This window comes from Mobula birostris, chromosome 11 (genome assembly GCF_030028105.1).
Source record: "Mobula birostris isolate sMobBir1 chromosome 11, sMobBir1.hap1, whole genome shotgun sequence".
Taxonomy (NCBI): domain Eukaryota; kingdom Metazoa; phylum Chordata; class Chondrichthyes; order Myliobatiformes; family Myliobatidae; genus Mobula; species Mobula birostris.
In genome coordinates, this window is record NC_092380.1 from 107,920,224 (window position 1) to 107,943,338 (window position 23,115).

Here is a 23,115-nt window from a genome sequence, read left to right on the forward strand (position 1 = left end):
AAGGCAAATTCTTTAACCCTCCGGAACATATATACATATAGTTGCTTTGGCGGTGTAACACGGATTTCTGTGAATTCCTTACGGGCTGCGTATAAACGTCGAACAGCCGCGCAGTTTCTTTTTTTTCATTATTAATTAACAACTGTGCGGAAATCGGCGAAAGTCGTAAACGATTGACTCCAACGGACACGTGACACAATAATTCTCGCAGTTTCAGCCTCAATCGCGCATTAAAAGGATTCGATCAACCATGAATCATATGAAAATTGTCATCTCATAAACCTTGCGAAGATGGCATTGAACAGTAATATTGACATATGTTTACAGGGTTGTACTGGCTTTGTTGCAGGAGTTTAATAATCTGAAGTACGTGCTGACAGATACACTTCAGCACCGCAACACTTGTTCAGATCTTTACTCCCTGCCATATTAAAATCAAATGCCATCCCGAGCTTTCAGACCCCGCTTCAGTTAACCAAAGTGATTTATTACAGCGATCGTCACAATTCAGTTCCTTTTTTTTTAAAAAAAAGTACTTATGTATCACAAGTAGCGAGCAGTCCTTTATTCTAAATATAAGAAAATTATAGGCTGTTATTAATGATAATATAATTGCAGCCATGCTCAACCGCTGGAGGCCAAGATTATGAGCTTTCAGGCAAAGCTTCTACTTAAGATAAACGAACAGAGAAATTCCGAAGTTTGAACTTCTGGAATGTACAGCCTATAAACTTGGTGGGCAACTTAGCGAAAGCAAGTTTGCTAGCGATAGCTGTAACAGGAAATATAATTACCGGGATACACTAGTCTGAGAAGGAAACTTCAACGGACCGTTGTTTCAAACGTATCGGTAATTGATTTGCTAATCAAAATTCAAGATTGTCTCCATTACACGAGTGTAAAGGAGAACGAAATAGTTTTTACTCCGGCTCCGAAGCAGCACCCCCCAAAAAAAGCCGCACGAAGATAAGGAACCCCCAAAACAAAAAAAAATACATAAGATAACTTATATACATAGATTTATTGTATGTCCATAAAGTGACTCGAGGCACAGGTGTATTTGTACATAAGGTGACTGACAGGAAATGTTAAAGCAGTGGTGGTTGGGGGTCTGGAGAGGTGGGTCGGTGTTAATCAGCTTGGGGAGAGTAACTGTTTTTGAATCTGGTGGTCCTGGTGTGGATGCTATGTAGCCTCCTCCCTGATGGGAGTGGGACAAACAGTTCATGAGTAGGGTGGGCGGTATCCTTCATGATGTTACTAGCATATGAAATGAGATACTGTACAGCAAAGAGTGCGTCATTTAGACAGATCGTGCCATACAAGACAGGAACTGTAGAGGAGGCTTGACGGAGACGCAGAGCAGGGGAGACGATTTAGCAGCAAATGATAACTTTAATAATAGGCCATAAAATAAAAGCCACCAGGGGCTACAAAACAAGAGAGAACAGATACTAAACACACCAGGCAACCAGGTGAACTGTAGCTAGGAAGAGTGAGAGCCGGGAGCCATTGGTTGAGGCTGGGCAGGTTCAATGAGTGAACAAGGACTGGGGTTAAAATAGGCTGCTGGTGATGAGTCTGGAATGAGCGACTGTTGAATCCTATTAGATGGGTGGGGACTGGCATGAGCAGGCTGGGAGTTGTCAGTGGGCACAGACCTGACACAGAGGCACTGATGACGCTGAATGGAAGATCAAGAGTTCACCATGTTAGAACATTGGAGCAGTGCCTCTATCAGACCGCTGTTAGACTGGCGGCTGTCCTTCTTGCAAACACAGGAGCAGAGACATAAACACCAGGAATTCTGCAGATGCTGGAAATTCAAGCAACACACATCAAAGTTGCTGGTGAACGCAGCAGGCCAGGCAGCATCTCTAGGAAGAGGTACAGTCAACGTTTTGGGCCGAGACCCTTTGTATATAGGGTAATGCGGGTTAGCTACTTCCTAACTCCATAGAAGTTTCTATGCTAAATTTATTGTTGTTAATAACTTGGTTTATGGCACGATTATCAGCAGTGTGGAGGGGTCCATGTCCAGAGATTCCTTCAAATTTGCCATGAAAGTTGATCAGGTGACTAAGAAGGCATATGGTGTGTTAGCTTTCCTTAGTCAGGGGATTGAGTTCAAGGTAAAGTTGCAGGTCTATAATACTCTGGTTAGTCCACACTTGGAGTACTTTTGTTTGCCTCATTATATGAAGGATGTGAAATGTATAAAGACAGAGGAGATTTATCAGGATGCTGCTCAGATTAGAGAACGTGTTTTATGAGAATAGGTTGAACGAGCTAAGGCTTTTCTCCTCGGAGCGAAGGAGGATGAGAGGTGACTTGATAGGGATGTACAAGATGATAAGAGGCATAGATTGAGTGGATAGCCAAATACTTTTCTCCAGTTCAGAAACAGCTGATATGAGGGGGTATAATTTTAAGGTGACTGGTTGAATATATAGAGGGATGTCAGAGGTAAGCTTTTTACACAGAGAATGGTGGGTGTCTGGAAAGCCCTACTAAGGGTGGTGGTAGAGGCAGATATTTAAGAGACTCTTAGCTAAGCATTGATCGTAGAGTAGGTTAAAAGGTTGCCACACCATTGTGGGCTGAATGGCCTGTACTGTTCTACATGAAGAAATGAAGCTTGCCCTGCATCTGTGCTGAGCTTTGCGTGTGGTTTTCCACCTGGTTCCAGTAATCAGGTACCCCCTTGGCCCATAGGAATGCAATAGTTCCCATGTAGGTCCAAGAAATGATCCAAAAATCTCAAAAGACATGACCCACATCAGCTAGATGTTCCCGTCTTTCAATTTTAGGTTACCTTCATGGAAACAAATCCTATTAATGATTTGTTTGTTGTTTAGTTACGAGTGGGATAGAATCTGGCTTATATAGTCTGGGTTGGAAGTAGGATATCCGATTTTAGTAGAGTTGAGTGAATATAATGAAACACACTCTTCAAAACAAGAAAGATTAGATAATATAAGTTGAATCATTTAACGAGGTATAACAATGTTTTGGAATGGCTTCTTCCCCTCCTCCATCAGATTTCTGAATGGACAATGAACTGATGAACACTACCTTACTATGTTTGCTCTCCTTTCGCACTACATTTTTAATTTTTATATAATGATATATAAATGGAACAGAGAACATAGAAAAGTACAGCACAGGAAAAGGCCATTCAGCCCACAATGTTGTGCCAAACTAGTTAAAAGCAAATCAAAAACACCCAAACATGAATCCCTCCTACCCACACCATGTTCATATCCTTCCATCTTCCTTCTATCCATGTGCCTATCCAAACATATCTCAAAAGCCTCATGTATTTGCCTCTAACACATGTCAGGCATCTACGACACTGAGTAAAAAATTTACCCCTCACGTCCCCCTTGAACCTACACTCTCTCATCTTCAATGCATGCCCTGTGTTATTAGATGTTTATATTATGTAATATTTCATATTATAATTTATGGTATATTTTATGTATTATTCTGTAAAACAACAAATTGGTGGTTGTATGGTTAAAGAAACAGGTATGGAGAAAGCCCAAGGAACAGATGTCATTTGGGAAATATTTTCACTTGGTGAAATAAATTGTTCCTTAAGCTGTAGGTTCTCATTGACACCGATGTGCACACTCCTCGCAGAAGTAGCCAAACGGTTCTAATTCTTGCTTCCGTTATTAATATAGATGGTTGTCAGCAACAGGAAGGCGGCGGTGAAAATACCAATTCCATCAACTCCAACAGCGATGATTCAGATGAGGCGCAGATGAGACTTCAGCTGAAAAGGAAGCTACAGCGAAACAGAACATCTTTCACCCAGGAACAGATCGAGGCTCTGGAGAAAGGTAAAGTTAAGGAGAGGAATTCGGGGGAAGAATGGGTAATTGTGTGTGTGTGTGTGTGTGTGTGTGTGTGAGAGAGAGTGTGGTTTGTTTGTGTGTGAGTGTAAGTGAGAGAGGAGGGATAAGAGTGAAAAGCGGAGGTATAATGTTGAGGCAGAGAATGAGTGTGAGTGACAGAGAGTGAGAGGGTGTATAGGAGTATGTTTTTATTACGACACAGACAAATGTCCATCTCTAAATGCCTCTGAGAAGGCAACGATGATGGCAACTTTGCAATCTATTCAGTGATCGATAGGTTTTCAGACTTTAAGGGAATCAAGGTGTGTAGAGTTGTGCAGAAAAGTCTGTCATGACCTTATTGAATGGCAGGACAGGTACAAGGGCCAAGTGACCCACCACCATTCCTATTTCTTTAGCTCCAATGAAGATCCTCTCATTTAAGGTTAAAGATTGGCTTTAGTTGTCACACGTACATTGAAACATAGAGGGAAATGTGTAATTTTGCTTCAACGACCGACGCCTGTAAGGGTCACCATGTTTCCAGCACCAACATAGTATGCCCACACCTTACTAACCCTCACCCATACTGTATGTCTTTGGAATGTGGGAAGAAACCAGAGCACCAGGAAGTCACGGGGAGAACGTACAAACTCCTTGCAGACAGTGGTGGGACTCGGACCCCGAATGCTAGTGCTGTAAAGTGTTATGCTAAGTACTACGCTACCACGATGCCTGCCATTGGTGGAAATTACCAGGACTTGAACCCACAATGATGAAGGATCACTAGTGTATTTCCATGTCAGGGCGGTGTGAGACTCAGAGTGGTGATGTTCCCATGGACATGATACTTCTGTCCTGTTCCAGTCTGCAGGTGCCAGGTTTAGAAGGTGCAGTCACATCCAAGATTCAAGATTGGTTAATGTCATTTTCAGTACACAAGGAAGAACTAAATAATTGTTACTCTGGATCTGACACAGCACAGTAAAAAACACAATAATTTAAAGAACACAATGATAATATAAAAGCACAATAAATATAAGTAGATAAGACAGCTTATACACATAGATTGGTTGTATGCCCATAGTAGCTTCTGTACGTAAGGTGACTCCAACAAAAAATGAATTTGTAGTTGTGGTTGGGGGTGTGGAGGGGTGGGATAGTTGGTGGATCAGCCTTACTGCTTGGGGAAAGTAACTGTTTTGTGACTGGTAGTCCTGGTGTGGATGCTACGTGGCCTCTTCCCTGATGGGAGTGGGACAAACAGTCCATGAGCAGGGGTGGCTGGGATTCTTCATGACGTTCCTGGCGTTTTTCCGACACCTTTCTGTATATATGTCCTTGATGGCAGGTAGGCTGGAGATGAGTCAGTGCAGTGCACCTTTATGTATGTTTTGTAGCCACAGACAGTGGTGACAGAGGAAGAAATGTCCAAAGGAGTATCTACCAAGTGGCATTCCTTGTGCAAAAGTGACCATTCTCTGGCCTTTGTAGCCACGATATTTACATATCAGATCCAATGAAATTTCTTGTTAATGGTTACTGCCCCTCAATTGTGTACAGTGCAGAGAAAATTCACAAGGATGTTGCCGGGACGTGAAGAATTGAGTTATAGGAAAACATTGAATAGGTTCAGTAGTAAGGAAAGCAGATGCAATGTTAGCATTCATTTTGAAAAGACTAGAATATAAAAGCAAGGTTCTTATGGTAGGGCTTTATAAAACCTTGGTCTGACCACATTTGAAGTAGTGTGAGCAGTTTGGGCCACATATCTACAAAAGGATGTGCTGGGATGAGAAAGAGTCCAGAGGAGGTTTACAAGAATGACCCTGGGCATGAAATGTTAACATGTGAGGAGTGTATGAATACTCTGGGCCTGTGCTTGCTGGGGTTTAGAGGAATGAGGGGGATCTCACTGAAAGCAAATGTTTTTATTTTATTGGAGAGAATATTTCCAACAGTAGTAGAGTCTAGGACGAGAGGGCACAGCCTCAGAATAGAGGGTCACCCCTTTAGAACAGAGATGAGGAGGAATTTCTTTCACCATGGAATTGATTGCCACAGACAACTGTAGAGGTCATGTCATTAGGTATATTTAAAGCAGAGGTTGATTGGTTCTTGATTAGTAAGAGTGTCAAAAGTTATGAAGGAGAAGGCAGGAGAATGGGGTTGAGAAGGAAAATAAATCAGCCATGATCGAATGGTGAAGCAGACTCAATAGGCCAAATAGCCTAATTCTGTTCCAATGACTTATGATCTTATAGGTTAGAACTTTATTAATTGGAGTGCAGGATTCTGAGAGGAGATCTTATAGCGGTATACGATATTATGGCGGGTATGGATGGGATGAATGCTTGCAGGCATTTTCCCTTCTTTTTGGTTGAGACCGAGACCAGAGGTTACAGGCTTAGAGTCAAAGGTGAAATACTTAAGGGGAATCTGAGGGGGAGCTTCTTCACTGAGAGGGTAGAGCGAGTGTGGAATAGGTTGCCAGCAGAAGTGGTGGATGCCAATTCTATTGTAACATTTAAGAGAAATTTGGACAGGTACATGGATGAGAGAGGCTTGGAAGGCTATGGTCTGGGTGCAGGTAGATGGGGTTAGTCAGTAGACCTGGCCGGCACAGGCCAGATGAGGCAAGGGGCCCATTTCTCTGCTTAGTGCTCTATGACTCTCATGTTAACGGGAGTTCAATTACCTAGCAGCACTGAGGTATTTGCACTCTCATCGGATGTGACCATTGTTGAACAATCTTGCAAATCAAAACACAGAAAATGCTGGAGGAACTCAACAGATTAGGAAGCATCAATGGAAATGAATAAACAGTCAATGTTTCAGCCCAAGTCCCTACATCGGGACTGGAAAGGAAGGGGGAAGATGCCAGAATAAGCAGGTAGGGGTTAGGGAAACAGCACATGCTAGTGGGTGATAGGTGAAGTCAGGTAGGTGGGGGAGGGTGCGATGAAGTAAGAAGCTGAGAGGTGATTGGTGGAAATGGTGAAGGGCTGGAGAAGAAGGAATCTGATAGGAGGAAAGTGAATTATGGGAAAAAGCAAAGGATGAGAGGTGTCAGAGGGAGATGATAAGAAGGTGAGAAGAAGACATAGGTCAGAGTGCGAAATTGAAGAAGAGGGAGGCGGAAGGGAGAAAATTACCGGAAGCTGAAGAAATCAATGTTCATGCTGTCAGGTCGGAGGCTACTTTTGCAAATATTATGTTTCGGGATCAGCCCAAATTTGCATATTGTCCATTTCCTGTTGCATGTGGATATAAAATGTTACATCTCAGAGCAGAAAAGAGTGAGATAAAAGCGCTATGGAGAGAGTGAGTTAGCAGGAGAGTGGTGTGTGACTGACAGCGAGTGAATTTATGGGTGAGAAAGCATTGGAATTGTATACTACATGAGAGAGTGTGTGAGAGAAATTTTTAAGAGAGTGAACGTTTGCGGCTACCACGATGTAACACTGGCCATTGAAGTGTGAGTACATAATGAGAGTGAAATAGTAAGTAAGGGAAAGTATAACAAAGAGGATCTTAGAGAATGCCTGCATGAGAGTAAGAGAGAGTACATAAAACGAATATAGAACATAGAACAGTACAGCACAGTAATGGGCCCTTTGACCCAAAATGTCAAAGTTCAAAGTAAATTTATTATCGAAGTGCGTTTGATGGCTCTGAACTTATCGCTGGAATTCAGACGAACAGGTGAGGGAGATCTCATTGAAACCTATTGAATATTGAAAGGCCTAGATAGAGTGGATGTGAAGAGGATGTTTCCTATAGTGAGGGAGTCTAGGACCAAAGGGCACAGCCTCAGAACAGAAGGACATCCCCTTAGAACAGAAATGAGGAAGAATTTTTTTAGCTGGTGGATGGTGAATTTGTGGAATTCATTGCCACAGCCTTTGGGTATATTTAAAGCAGAGATTGATAAGTTCTTGATTAGTTACTGTGTCAAAGGTCACGGGGAGAAGGCAGGAGAATGGATTGGAGAGAGGTAATAAATCAGCCATGATGGAATGGTGGAGCAGACTCGATGGGCTGAATGGACCAATTCTGCTCCTAAGTCTTATGGGCACCCCATACTACTTTGAGATTCATTTTCTTGCAAGGCGTTTATAAGAAAATAAAGAAATACAATACAATTTATGAAAAATTATGCATGAAGGCTGACAAACAACCAATGTGCAAAGGAAAACAAATTGGGCAAATAACACTGAGGACATGAGTTGTTGAGTGAATGCATGAGAGTGGCAATGGGTTGTCTCTGCCAAGCACAATGCCATATTAAACTTATCCCTTCTGCCCGCGTATGACACCTATCCCTCCATTCGCTGTATATTCATGTGTCTAAGTATCCATGAGAATGAATGAAAGGCCATGGTTGGACAGAAGAAGCAAAGAATCATATTTTACTCTCCTAACCACCGCCAGCTTTATTTGATTCTTGGGTTGTCTCATGAAGAAAAGCTGGTTAGGTTAGGCTTATATCTGCTAGCGTAAAAGAGAGAGGACTTGATTGAAACATGTAAGATACAATAGCATCCTAACAAGAAGATGAAGTGCAGATGTTTCCACTTGCGGGAAAACCATGAACGGGGATCATTATTTCAGAATGAGACATCCAATTAAGATCTCAATGAATTGATGTCTTTTATGAGTCTTTGGAAATCTTTTTCTCCAAGGATAATAAAAGAATCAACATTGAATATACACCTAGTGGCCACTTTTATTAGGTAAGGACCTGGAACCCATTGTGGACTTCTGCTGCTGTAGCCTATCCACCTCAAGATTCGATGTGTTGTACATTCAGAGATGCTCTTCTGCACTGCACTGTTGTAATGTGTGGTTATTTGAGCTACTGTGGCCTTCCTGTCAGTTTGAACCAGTTTGGCCATTCTCCCCTGACCTTTCTCATTAACAAGGAGTTTTCTCCTTCAGAACTGATGCTTCCTGGATATTTCACACCATTCTCTGTAAACTCTGTAGACTGTTGTGTGTGAAAATTCCAGGAGGTCAGCAGTTTCTGACATGCTCAATCCACCCCATCTGGCACCAACAATTATTCCATGGTCAAAGTCATTTATATCACATTCCTTCCCCATTCTGATGTTTGGCTTGAATAACAATTGAACCTCTTGACCACGTCTGCAAGGTTTTATGCATTGAGTTGCTGCCACATGATTGGCTGATTAGACATTTGCATTAACAAGCAGGCATACAAGTGTACCTAATAAAGTGACCACTGAGTGTCTATTTTAAGGCAGAATTGTACAGATCTCTGATTAGCAAGGAGTTAAAGGTTGATGGAGGTGGATGGGAATGTGGAGTTGAGGGTAGAGTCAGACCAATCATCGGTTTATTAAATGGCAGTGCAGTGTTGAGGGCCAAATGGCCAACTGCTCCTACATAACTGAATGATCATATTTGTGCATGTTTTGATGAGATATATAAATGAACAAAACATTCTTTTTTCTAGAATTTGAAAGAACTCATTATCCTGATGTGTTTGCCAGAGAACGATTAGCAGCCAAAATTGATCTACCTGAAGCTAGGATACAGGTAAACCAAGTCTCCAATTCTGACTGTGAACCAGCCTGTTAAACAGACTGTGTCATAAGGGTGATTGTTGGCATGGCTGAAACTCAATGAATAAGTTCAGTAATTTCTCAATTGTGGTGACAATATTTGCCAGTGATTGAGCCAAAAAATGCAATTAGAACATAGAACATTATAGCCTTTGGCTCTTGATGTTGTGCCAAACTTTTATCCTACTCTAAGATCAATCTAAGCCTTCCTGCTCATGTACACGTAGCCTTCTGTTTTTCCGTCATCCATGTGCCTATCTAAGAGATTTGTCTCTAGTTCCATCACTGGCAGTGTGTCCCACGCTCCCACCATTCTCTGTGTGAAAAACTTACCTCTCACATCTTCCCTGTACTTTCCACCAATCACTTTAAAATTATGCTCCCTCACATTTGCCATTTCCACCATGGGAAAAAGTTTCTGGCTGTTTCCTCGATTTAAGACTCCTATCATCTTGTATCCTCCTTTACTCCAGAGAGAAAACCCATAGCTCACTCAACCAATTCTTCTGCTTGGTGAGAATGTAGAGTGAAGATCTCGGTCCCATTCTGTTTTAGAGTGGAGATCATGACAGAGATCCAATTATGGATATTTGAAAACCCATGATTTAGAATTCGTTTGAAGAACATGGTATTTTCACCTAGTTGCAATGATTTTTCAGTCCTGATGAAGGGTCTATCCCGAAACATTAACTGCTTATTCCTCTCCATAGATGCTGCCTGACCTGCTGAGTTCCTCCAGCATTTTTGTGAGTTGCTCTGGATTTCCAGCATCTGCAGAAGCTCTTTGTTGGATTGTTGCATTTTAGCCATTTGCGGCTTAATCGGCAGCAAAGGCAAATTATTGTTAGAAGGCTTAAGCCTTCAAAAGAGGCCAATGCAAAGTAGCAAGTCTAGCTTCTGGTGCAGTTCTGCAGGAGTGCGGTGCTGTTAGTAGCACCTCCTCTGAACGGGGGCATAAAATCATGGTGCTTAAGGAAAACATGGCAGATGCAGTAAATCTGAAATAAAAGATTCCACTATGAGAGGTCATTGACCTGCAGCATTAACTCACTTACTCTCACCACTGATGCTGCCTGACCTGCTAAGTACTTCCATGACTTCCTGATGAAGGGTCTCGGATTGAAACATTGACTGTTCATCTGTAGATGCTGCCTGACCTGCTTAGTTCCTTCAGCATTTTGTGTGTGTTGCTTTGGATTTCCAGCACCTGCAGATTCTCTTGTGTTGTGATCTTAGGTATTGAGTGAGTCCTAGCTGCTTGTGTCCATCACGTTATGTTTTATTTTATGAGGTACACATGAAAGATTCCATCCTATCATTTTTGAAACCAATTAAGAGTGACTCTCTTGTGTTTCATTCCACAACTATTCCTCAAATAAAATGTCACATGCGGTTATAGCATTGCTGTATGTGGGAGCTTTTATTTTACTGGCCGTTAAACTGCTGGCATTTAGAACAGCAGTGCAGGTCCTGCATCTCTGTCTGTCCTCGGCCACTCAGATGTAGAAGGATTCTTCCTTGCTGTTATAGTAGCAGTTTTGTTTGACCAGTCAGGTTTATTAGAACTGAGCTGAATCCCCAGACCTGGAGGACCAGTGGAGCACTTTGTCCTCCACCCTTTGACCTGTTTGGCATGGGTGACCCTACCAAGAACCAACATAAAGGCCAGACTCCAGCCAACATCACTCTCTGGGTCATTGAGGCACACCAACCTCCAAACCATGACAAGTTGTGGTCCTCCTTTATTCCTAAAGCAAAATGAGAAGCATCCCTTTATCCCATAGTCCACTCTCCACTCTGATTAGATTCCTCCTTCAGCCCTTTACCATTGCCACCTATCTCCTACCAGCACGTAGTCCTCCCCTTCCCACACCTCCTCCTTCTGGCTTCTGCCCCCTTCCTTTCCAATCCTGATGAAGGGTCTTGGGCAGAAACATCAACTCTTTATTCCCCTCCATAGATGCTGCCTGACCTGCTGAGTTTCTCCATAACTTTGTGCGTTGCTCTCGATTTGCAGCATCTGCGGAACCTCTTGTGTTCAGGAAAGAAGTACTTTCTTTTCATATTTTCATTAATATTTCCTTTCTTTTTTGTGTTTCAGGTCTGGTTCTCTAACAGGCGAGCAAAATGGAGACGAGAGGAAAAATTGAGGAATCAGAGGCGTCAAGCCAGCAACACCCCAAGCCACATCCCCATCAGCAGCAGTTTCAGCACCAGTGTTTACCAGCCCATCCCACAGCCCACGACCCCTGGTGAGGACAATAGCCACCTTACATCCGTAGGTTAATTCAGGCTGCGCAGTAATAGACAAAGTCGCCTGGAGCGCCATTGTCTAAAACCACCACATCATCAATTATCCAGTTCCTGAAACATTCAAAATTTGTCATCAGGGAGAGAATGAATCAAGAACCAGAGAGTTTAACTTCACCAGTGTTTCCCATGGCCGTAAGAAGCACTTATGTGTTATTGACTGGCAAATTGACGCACAATTAATCTAAAGTTTCTGGGTGGAGAAGTGTGTGCGTGTACCCACATTTGTAATCAAGTACTCAAACCATAAGATCATAAGACACTGGAGCAGAATTAGGCCATTCAGCACATCGAGTCTGCCCTGCTATTCTGCTATGGCTGATTTATTATCCCTCTCAACCCCATACTGCAGCCTTCTCCCCATAACCTTTGATGCCCTGGCTAGTCAAGAACCTTTCAAATTCCACTTTAAATATATCCAATGACTTGGCCTCCACAGACGTCTGTGTCAATGAATTCCACTACCTAAAGAAATTCCTTCTTATATCTGTTCTAAGTGAATGTCCCTCTATTCTGAGGATGTTCCCTCTCGTCTCAGACTCATCCACTATAGGAAGCATCCTTTCCATGTCCACTCTATCTTAGGCCTTTCAATATTCAATAGGTTTCAATGAGATCCCCCCCTCATTCTTCTAAACTCCAGAAAGTAAAGGCCCAGAACCATCAATCACTCCTCATACATTAACCAGATCCTCTGTATTTATGATTCCCCGGGATTTGAGAAGTACAGCGATTATAAGGAAAAGGCGTGGTAAAGTGTTACCTGCTTTTGTGGTCCATTTCTCCCTAGACCCCCTGAGGGCATCATAGGAAAAGAAATATGCTCTACATGGAATTGTAGCTTTAGTTGGCTCTGGATAATGGGAAGCATTCCGTTACAGCTAATAACTTCCCAATGTGTTGTACCAGGGATCTCCTTAACAAGAAGGCAGAGCATTTCAGTTAAAGTAATTGGTATTAGTTCCACCTGGTATAGGAATTGGTTTATTATTGAGATACAGTGAAAAGCTTTTGTTTTGCGAGCTAAGCTGTGGGTATGCTATGTTGGTGCTGGAAGCCTGGTGACACTTCCATGCATATTCCCACTGTGTTGGTTGTTGATTCAAATGATGCATTTCACTGTATGTTTCGATGTACATGTGACAAATAATGCTGAATCTCTCTAGACAGATCATGCCATGCATAAGCACACGAGGTGAATAAAAACCAGAATGGTGCATTTAGTGCAGCAGCTACAGAGACAGTGCCGCGCAGGTAGACATATCAAGAGCAAGGACCACTGCGAGGTAGATTGGGCGATTAAGAATTCATCATTTAGCCTATGAGAAGTCCATTCAAAAGTCTGATAATGACTGAATAGAAGTTGCCTTTGAGTCTGGTGGCTTCTGCTCTCAAGCTTTTTTATATCTTTTGCCCAGTGGGCGAAGGGAGGGGAGAGGATGACCTAGGTGAATGGGAATATTGATTATCTTAGCTGCTTTACCGAGGCAGCAGGAAATGTAGATGGAGTTAGTAGAGGGGAGGCTTTTTACAAACCGTGTATGTGAAGTAATATTAAATGAAATAAGATCTATCCAAATTCCATGTGACACACAGACTGGCAAAATCTATATTACCTGCAATGTGTTGGAGAAGCCCTTCCTGCCATGACTCAGTAGCTAAATCCAATGGGCTCTTCATCACTCAGCCTCTCTGTCACATTGCAAGTCATGATGATTTTACCAATCTACATGTCATATGGAATTTCCAGAGATTTTATTCTATTTAATATTACCTCATATGATTAGATAATGTTAATTAACCTCCCCTCCATTTAATTTCATCTACATTTCCTGTTGTCTTGGTAAAGCAGCCACAGAATCAAGGATCCCTCTCACCTCGGCTCTTCTCTCTTTTTTTAAATTAAATGCAATAGTGAACAATAGCCAGATCAGGAACGCTGATCAAGTCAACTAGTTCCCAAAGAGAACTCTGATAGGCCAATCAGATGGTTCACTGCTGCTCAGCGATAGAACGCAGCCCTCTTTCCCCTGTATAAAAGTTTGAGACCACAAACCGCCAGACTCAAGGACAGCTTCAACGTCATGTTCCTAGAAATGAGAGGGCCACTGGATGAGGGGGAGTGGGCCTGAGCTAAGTTGCCCGAAGACCATCAGAGTCGGTGTTCAGCAAGGCTTCTCTGTGGTAGACAAGGAACCAAAGATGCGAGGCTGGGAGGGATGGAACTGTGGTGGTGGATGGAGAGGAGTGGTTAAAATTCCGTCGAGGGAGATTGCAAGGGGAAACCTCACAGAAATTAAACTCTCCCCCAGAATACCATTCACCCAGGAGGCCGCGGGTCAATTGGAAATTACCAAAAGGAGTTTTAGTAGTTTGGTCCCTGTGAGGTAAATTCAGTTAGTTTTCTTTTTGGAACTGAGGCAGTTAAATACAGTTCTTCAGAGGAATGTCTCGCTCTGGAAGGGAGATGGAAAAAAAGAGTCTGTGGTGGGACACTGCTGGTGGTTGGGCTGGGGAACAGAACAATGGATGAGCGAAAAGACCACAAGAAAGACCACAGGGTTAGGCCATTTCAACAGCTCCTTTCCCTACGAATCAATGTGTTGATTTAATGCATGTGTTGGATGCTTACTTCAAAAATGTGCCCCAAAATGTATCCCACCTCTAACGTGGTTTCTCTTCTTCCGTGTGCAGTTTCCTCTTTTGCCACAGGCGCAATGCTGGGCCGGGCAGACACCTCCCTGACAAACACTTACAGCGCGCTGCCACCCATGCCCAGTTTCAGCATGGCAAACAACCTGTCTATGCAAGTAAGTATGGAGCAGAGCAAACAGAGTCAAGAGCCATTAAATGCTTTCTCTACGGCATGCACAAACGGATCTTGTGTTTTCCATTTATTTTTCGAAAAGTCGCCGGTGTCCAGCCAAACGCCGTCATACTCCTGTATGCTGCCCACCAGCCCGTCAGTCAACGGACGCAGCTATGACACGTACACGCCGCCTCACATGCAGACACATATGAACCCCCAGAGCATGGGCACTTCAGGCGCCACGTCCACAGGTAAGACTCTAGTGACAACCACCAAAAATCCCCGGTAGCCCCCGCCCAGAAATATTTGAGGTGAAAGTCTATGGAATTGCTGCTTTGTCTCCCCACTTCTCAGTGAATCAGAAATAGGTTTATTATCACGGATGGATGTTGTGAAATTTGTTGTTTTTCGGCAGCAGTACAGTGTAATATCTACATAAAGGTTATGTTGAGAAATAAAAAAAAAGGTAGTTGAAAAGAGAACAAAATAGTCTGGTGGTGTTATGGACCATTCAGAAATCTGATGGCGGAGGGGAAAAAGCTGTTCCCAAATTGTTGAGTGTGTGTCTTCAGACTTTTGTACCCCCTCTTTGATGGTAGTAATGAAGACGGCATGTCCCGGATGGTGGGGATCCCTTTCCAAAACAGATTTTGAACAAATCTCAACTTGAGTTATTTCTCAATCTTACTCGATCCCATCAATCTTAAACTCAAGAAAGTCTGCAGATGCTGGAAATCCACCACCAACACACACAAAATGCTGGAGGAGCTCAGCAGACCAGACAGCATCTGTGGAAATGAATAGTCATAGTCATAGTCATACTTTACTGATCCGGGGGGAAATTGGTTTTCATTACAGTTGCACCATAAATAATTAAATAGTAATAAAACCATAAATAGTTAAATAGTAATATGTAAAGTATGCCAGTAAATAAGTCCAGGACCAGCCTGCTGGCTCAGGATGTCTGACCCTCCAAGGGAGGAGTTGTAAAGTTTGATGGCCACAGGCAGGAATGACTTCCTATGACACTCTGTGCTGCATCTCTGTGGGATGAGTCTCTGGCTGAATGTACTCCTGTGCCCACCCAGTACATTATGTAGTGGATGGGAGACATTGTCCAAGATGGCATGCAACTTGGACAGCATCCTCTTTTCAGACACCACCGTCAGAGAGTCCAGTTCCATCCCCACAACATCACTGGCCTTATGAATAGGTAGTCGACTTCCTCAGGACTGGAAAGGAAGGAGAAGCTCCCAGAATAAAAAGGTGGGGGAGGGTAAGGAAGGTTCTAGAAGGTGATAGGTGAAGCCAGGTGGGCGGGAAAGATAAAGGGCTGGAGGAGAAGGAATCTGATAGGAGAGGAGAGTGGGCCACATGAGAAAGGGAAGGAGGAGGGGACCCAGGGGAGATGATAGGCAGGTGAGCAGAGGTAAAAGATCAGAGTGGGGAATAGAGGAAGAGGAGGGAAAATCTTAATCTTTCCCCTTCATTAATATTTGTGTTTTAATTAAAAAGTACAATTACTAATGATCACAACCGAGATGTGTCTGGCGTGGTTCCAAATGGATTGCATTGTTAGAATCGGAAGTACCACAACATTTTTATTTAAGAGCAAAATATGTTAGTCAGTTCTGGCAAAGTCCTTTAGTGACATTAGATGTTAAAGCGAAGAAACTGAAGTGTTCCCGGGTTTCTATCGTATGGTAAAATGAATAGGTCAAAATAAAGTGTGTCAAAGTCCCGGTTTAATTGTAAGTCTGTTACTTAAAATAGCGCCAAAATTGTAACGCTAACGCAGCAAACATTATTATCTTTAGTCCTCCGAGGACTCGTACACTCGAGTCAGATAATAAACAAGTTATGTTTTTTTGTGGAATTATTTGGGGAATTAACGGCACATCGTTAATAAATAAATACTTCTGTTTTTCTTATGATTTTGTTTTGTGGGGTTTCAAAATTATCTCTTCGAACAACATAGTTGTTATTGACTTTTTTAAACACACACAATCATCGCGTGCAAAGTAAGAAAGCTGGGAAGATTTTTTTTTGTTATTGTTGGATGGTGTAGTTTAACGACAGCTTTGATTTGATATCCGCAGGACTCATCTCCCCCGGTGTCTCAGTACCCGTTCAAGTGCCGGGAAGCGAACCAGACATGTCTCAGTACTGGCCCCGACTGCAGTAAAGGGGAGAGTGGACACAGTCTGTGGCGAGTCGGACCCCCAGCAGTATTTGTTTCCGAGAAGGAGACTCTGAAGGTATCTTTGTTCTGGGACTACGGCCGATACACCCACTTTGAGAAGAGTTAATCGTGGGACGTCTCCTGCCAGACGTGTAAAGTCAGCGGAACAAACGTCTTATTGTCCCCCCGCCCCCGAAATTCTTCACTCGGTGTATTATTTGTAAATGGGCATTTCTGTATGTTTCAAACCAGAACAACTTGAACTCGATGGTACACGTAGGTCACGGGAAGATTACAGGACGTCATGGTCAACATAGCAGTCACCAATTAAGACCGCTATCTAGTGCTTCTACCGCTACGTTGCAACATTTCTAGACTTCTGGACTTCGATGTTACCAACTCGTACACTAAATATTGGTCAATTTTATTTTGGGTATGGGAGGGGGAGGGGAGGGATGGGTGGGGGAAGGGAAGCCATCATAGTTGTGTATAAGCGAACTCTAGCTGTTTGGATCTGCCCAAGGTCGTTAACAGCTAAGTTTATGTGCAAAGGCAACAGAACTCCAAGGAAGTGGACAATTTGGTAGATAAAGGTAGATTGTGTCTTCGATATAATCCAATTTGTTATGTCGAAATGTAAGTATTTGTCTTCCCTAGAAATCTCCCAGAATGATTTCTATAATAAAGTTAATTTCATTTATAGTCACCTGAATACGCTAGAGATCATTTACAACCATGTATCATGATAGTCAACAACTTTCTGTTTTTCTGCGTTAACTCCGTGCAAAGATAGTTGTTCTGATATTTGTATATAGGTAGCAGTCACGTTTAAAGTTTATTTCGTGCAAGTGAAACGATGTTTCATACAGAATTAAACTGGTTATAAAGAGTTTTACAACATTAAGTGTTTCAGTTACATTTGATTGCATATCAAAGCTTCATTGCAGAATGATCTCCAAGGCATACCAAAGCATACGTTTCAGTTACGCCCGCCTCCTTTTAAACACAGTATTGTGTTAATTTCTTTTATTAATGCACACAGCGGCCACTTTATTAGGTACACCTGCACACATGCTTGTTGATGCAAATATCTAGTCAGCCAATCATGTGGCAGCAGCTCAGTGCATAAAAGCATGCAGACATGGTCAAGAGGTTGTTATTCAGCCCAAACATAAGAATGGGGAAGAAATGTGATCTACGTGGCTTTGATTGTTGGTGCCAGACGGGTTGGTTTGAGTATCTCAGAATCTGCTGATTTCCTGGTATTTTCATACACGACAATCTCTAGAGTTTACAGAGGATGGTGCGAAAACAAAACACAACAAAACAAAATTTCCAGTGAGCGGCAGTTCTGTGGGTGAAAATGTCTTGTGAATGAGAGAGGTCAGAGGAGAAATGGCCAGACTGGTTCAAGCTGACAAGAAGGCGACAGTAACTCAAAAAATAAACACGCACACGTTACAACAGTGGTGTGCAGACGAGGATCTCTGAACGCACAGCATGTCGAACGTTGAAATGGATGGGCTACAGAGGCAGGAGACCTCACTGGGTTTCTCTCCTGTACCTAATAAAGTGGCCACTGCGTAAATTCAGAGGGAGTTAGTCTTCGGGTTTATGGCGAACCAATCGCTTACTTTGGATAAACTACCTTTACTTGTTTAGCCAACAATTTCTTTTTTAATGGAGAGTAAAACGTGCTATGTTAATGAATATATCATGAAATTCCTAAAATGATCATACATGTCAACATTAGACTTTTAACCATTCTTGAATGGCTGAGTTGTTAAATGTAATTGGTGATATTCACATTGTAGATGCGGTAAGCATTTTTTTTTTAGTTCTGGCTTAAACACTGTAATTTTTGTTGTTTATACAGAAAACAGCTACTAGCAGAAAAAGTGTAAAAATGTACATATTTTGTACAAGTATTAAAATGTCGATTGAAGGGTGACACCCCTAAATTATCATGATGAATAATGTCGTTCTTTATGTAGCAGCTAACGTCATCCGTTGCTGCAGTCCTAGCCGTTGCGTAGAAACACGGACAAGTTACTTAAATGGACGAAAATAGGCGGATTGAGCAAATTTCCTCCCTGTAATTTTCCATTAGCCAGTGAATTATTAATCTGAGCGCTAAATGGAAAGGCGGAATGATAGTCATGCTCTAGTTTGAAGTATATAGTCAATCACGTCATTACCTCCAAGGATGTAAGAGGGTCGGAAACTTTCTCCTCTAGAATTGTTGATGTTAAATAAAGTGTAACATTTAAAATTAGATTGATTGACTAATATTGGTAAGGCATGTACGTATAGGGGGCCGAGGCGGGTGGATGGGGGTTATAAGGTTGGTCAAATATACTTCAACGGAAAGGTGTAAGCTCTATGGCTTTTCTTGTGCCTAGACATATCAATCGAGATTGGCGAGGTAGAATTATAGATTAACACACACAGAATGCTGGAGGAACTCAGCGAGTCCGGCGGTATCTATGGAGAGGAATAAACAGGCGACGTTTCGAATATGATGAAGGGTCTCGGCCCGAAACGTGGACTGTTCATTCCTCTCTAAAGATGCTCCCTGCCCTGCTGAGTTTCTCCAGCATTTTGGGAGCATTGCTTTGGATTTCCAGCATCTTCAGAACCTCTTCTGTTTAGAATTCTTAGACTGTTTACCCCACTAAGAAGCACTCCTAATAATGGAACATATGCGACAAAATCTACCCATCCGAAATATTACCGTGATATTTCGAGGGTACTTTGCCATCACATTTTAATGTAGAGTAACTAATACGAAGTTGGCAGAAATTTGAAGAATAACTCGGGCTTCCCGTGCAAGATATTCTCACGGCCACTGAAGCCAAGCGATGTGACATCCTTTTCACGAGGTGGTTGAATTTGCACTAACCAAACACAAATTAAATTCCGCAAGTACTCTATTTCGCACCTGCTTGACTTAGCAACAAATTCCACGACTCCCATCCTTGCGCATTTAATGAAGATCACATCTCCAGGCGCGAAGCTAATTTGCCATGAACCCAGCGTTAGTTGGCAGTGTTTTTCAGATCTATTGATATAGTGGGCGACAACAGAACTCTAAATACAGTAACGACAGGATAACTATCGCCCAAATGACTACCTCAGTTTGTATATCTTCCTTATGGTAAATCGTCTATCTCTTTTTTTACTGCTGATTTAATATAATATAAACCTGAAATTTACGACGTAGCTGAGAGTAAGTTAGGCTTTTATTTAAACCCCAGACTAATTTAAAAAGGGGCTCAAAACGTACCGCGTCTTTTAAATTTCGAGATACAGCACGGTAATGAGCCCTTCCGACCCAACGAGCCTGCGCCGCCCAATACACCCATGTGACCAATTAACCCACTGATCGGCACGTCTTTGGGATGTGGGAGGGAACCGGAGTAGCCGGAGGAAACCCACATGGTCTCGGGGAGAACATACAAACTCCTTACAGACAGCGGTGGGTATTGAACCCGGTTCGCTGGTACTGTAAACCGCCACGCTACCGTACCGCCCCCATGGTAAGGTCGTGTAATGTTTGTGCGACATTGATGGGAAAATAATTGGAATCCAGAGAATGGGTCTTGACAGAATTTATGATAACGCTTTCTAATCCGAAGCAGAGCAATGTCTACAAACTTTCTCTTGCATGGCCTGTGGTCCTTACTCGTCCTTTCATGAAATATGCCTTTTTATTCGAACAGCACAGAGGAGAAATAATCACTAAGTGGAAACACATCTAAAATTTGCCCGTGTAACAGGAGGCCCAGGGTAGTAAATGGCACGACCATTAAAGTAGCAAACAAAATTCTGCTGAGCTGGAAATCTAAAATAAATAGAAACGATGTTGCAAGGTACACAGCGGGTTGGGAAATATTACTGAAGTCTCAGGAGCAACATTTCTGAAGGATCTTTGGTTAACCGGTTGTTGTCTCGCTCTATCCCCGCGGCAGATTCCGACCGCATCACCTACAGCAATTCCAGTTTTCGTTTGTAGTGTTAACCTGGTTCCTCTCTGGGCGGGACTCCTTCCTCTGTACCACTTTCTATCGGGATATATCTTGCAGCCTGGTACATGGATGTTGCTTTCTTAAGGCACCACCTTCTGAAGATATCCTCAATGGTGGAGAGGCCAGCGCCCATGATAGATTTGGCTGAGTGTATATGAAATATTAAAAATAACAGGCCATTTTAAAAAATGTACTATGTCTGCTAAATATTAATAGAAATGTCACCCTTTTCAACCCGAGTTTAACTCTGCTTCCGATCTGAGTACATCTTTCGCGTTGCATATTCTCCAGATATCGATCCAATATCTGACATCACTATATATGGAGTGCAAGTGTGAAGTGGTTTAAAATTCCCGCCTGAATCCAAGGGGTGTGGGAGTCTTTGCTTGAGAAATTGGAGCCTGAGGGATGAGGGTGATAGTGCAAACTTTGGTTTCTGACTCCTGTCAACATGGGCACGTCGCTCACTTTGCGCCTATTAATATCCACTACCGCCACAGCCACCACTTATTCTTGCTCCCAACGCACCGCACTGTATGGATCCCGGATCGACTTCTACAGTCACACGTGGACCCACCAAGAGACAACCCCCTAGCAGAACATCTCGACTGACCAGGTCATTTAGCACAGGACGCCGTCTCGATGAATGTACCTTCTGAATCTCCCATCTCTAGCAGAGCAACACACACAAAATGATCAGCAGGTCAGAGGCAGCATCGATAGAGATGAGTGTTTCGGGCCGAGACCCTTCAGCAGGACTGCCGTCTGTATTTTAGCGTCGCCCTATTAAAGTGGTCACAATCAGCCTGGCTTCCTGAGAAATCTTAATGGGATTAAAATTCGGGCATTCCTCAGAGTGCGGAACGAGCTGTCAGCGGAAGTGGTGGATACAAGTTCGATTCCAACATATAAGAGAAATTTGGATAGGTGCTTGGATGGGAGGGTATGTATGCAGGTCGGGTCTGGGTAGATTAATAGAGCGGCACGGACCAGATGGGCGGAAGGTGCTGACCCTGTGCTGTAGAACTCCATGATTCTACAATGAACAAAAACGGCAGCTCGGATCCTAGGCTTTTTACATTATCACTGAAGTTCACCCCGGGTCAGTATGGACTCTTAGATACGGTATGTTAAATATTCCCTGCAACCAGAAGATGGATGTTGGCTTTAGCTTGAAAAGACTTACATTGATATCATAAATGTTACAGTTTACAGATTTACGGTTAATTAGAACCGTACTTCTCACCGAGGTCTCCACAAACGGTACTATGATAGTCATAGTCATACTTTATTGATCCCGGGGGAAACTGGTTTTCGTTACAGTTGCACCATAAATAATTAAATAGTAATAAAACCATAAATAGTTAAATAGTAATATGTAAATTATGCCGGGAAATAAGTCCAGGACCAGCCTATTGGTTCAGGGTGTCTGACCCTCCAAGGGAGGAGTTGTAAAGTTTGATGGCCGCAGGCAGGAATGACTTCCTATGACGCTCTGTGTTGCATCTCAGTGGAATGAGTCTCTGGCTGAATGTACTCCTGTGCCCACCCAGAACATTATGTAGTGGATGGGAGACATTGTCCAAGATGGCATGCAACTTAGACAGCATCCTCTTTTCAGACACCACCGTCAGAGAGTCCAGTTCCATCCCCACAACTGGAATAATAACATTGGCTGAAAGATTGGTTATGTTTTAAGATACAGATGAAGAAAGACCACAAGGCATAGGAGTAGAAAGAGGAGGCACAGTGGCCCATGGAGTCTGCTCCACCATTCCATCTTGGCTGATCCATCACATTCTGAGGGAAGGTCTGAGCAGGAAATGCCAACTGTTCTCTCATTTTCATAGATGCTGTCTGACCTGCAGAGTTCCTCCAACATTCTGTGTGTGTTGCTTTGGACTCCCAGCATCCGCAGATTTTCTCGTGGCTGATTTATCATTCCTCTCCACCCCATTCTCTGGCCTTCTTCCCATAATGTTCGACAACCTTAATAATCACGAACCTATCAACTTCTGCTTTAAATATACCCAATGACTTGGCCTCCACGGCAACCCATGACAATGAATTCTACAGATTCACGAACCTCTGGCTAAAGAAATTCCTGCCCACCTCTGTTCTAAAGGGATGTCCTTGTATTTTGAGGCTGAGCCCTCTGGTTCCATCATCTCCCTGTCCATTATCAAGGCTTTTCAATATTTGGTAGGCTTCAATGAGATCCATCACCTTCTAAACTCCAGCGAGTGAAGGCCCAGAGCTATCAAATGTTTCTCATACATTAACCTTTTCATTCCCAGGATCATTATTGTGAACCTCCTCTGGACCCTCTCCAATGTCAGCATATCCTTTCTTAGAT

General features: G+C 42.8%; 1 protein-coding gene across 7 annotated transcripts in view; it reads left to right on the forward strand.

Moving 5' to 3' along the window:
- The window catches only part of LOC140205571 (paired box protein Pax-6), a 29,065-nt gene extending 12,331 nt beyond the window's left edge, over positions 1-16,734 (forward strand). For all 7 annotated transcript variants that reach the window (XM_072273201.1, XM_072273202.1, XM_072273197.1 and 4 more), the window contains 6 exons: positions 3,690-3,848; positions 9,322-9,404; positions 11,532-11,682; positions 14,435-14,550; positions 14,650-14,800; positions 16,649-16,734. In XM_072273201.1, the coding sequence (XP_072129302.1) occupies positions 3,690-3,848; positions 9,322-9,404; positions 11,532-11,682; positions 14,435-14,550; positions 14,650-14,800; positions 16,649-16,734 (746 nt within the window). The remainder of the gene's footprint in view (positions 1-3,689; positions 3,849-9,321; positions 9,405-11,531; positions 11,683-14,434; positions 14,551-14,649; positions 14,801-16,648) is intronic.
- The last annotated feature ends 6,381 nt before the right edge of the window (positions 16,735-23,115 follow it).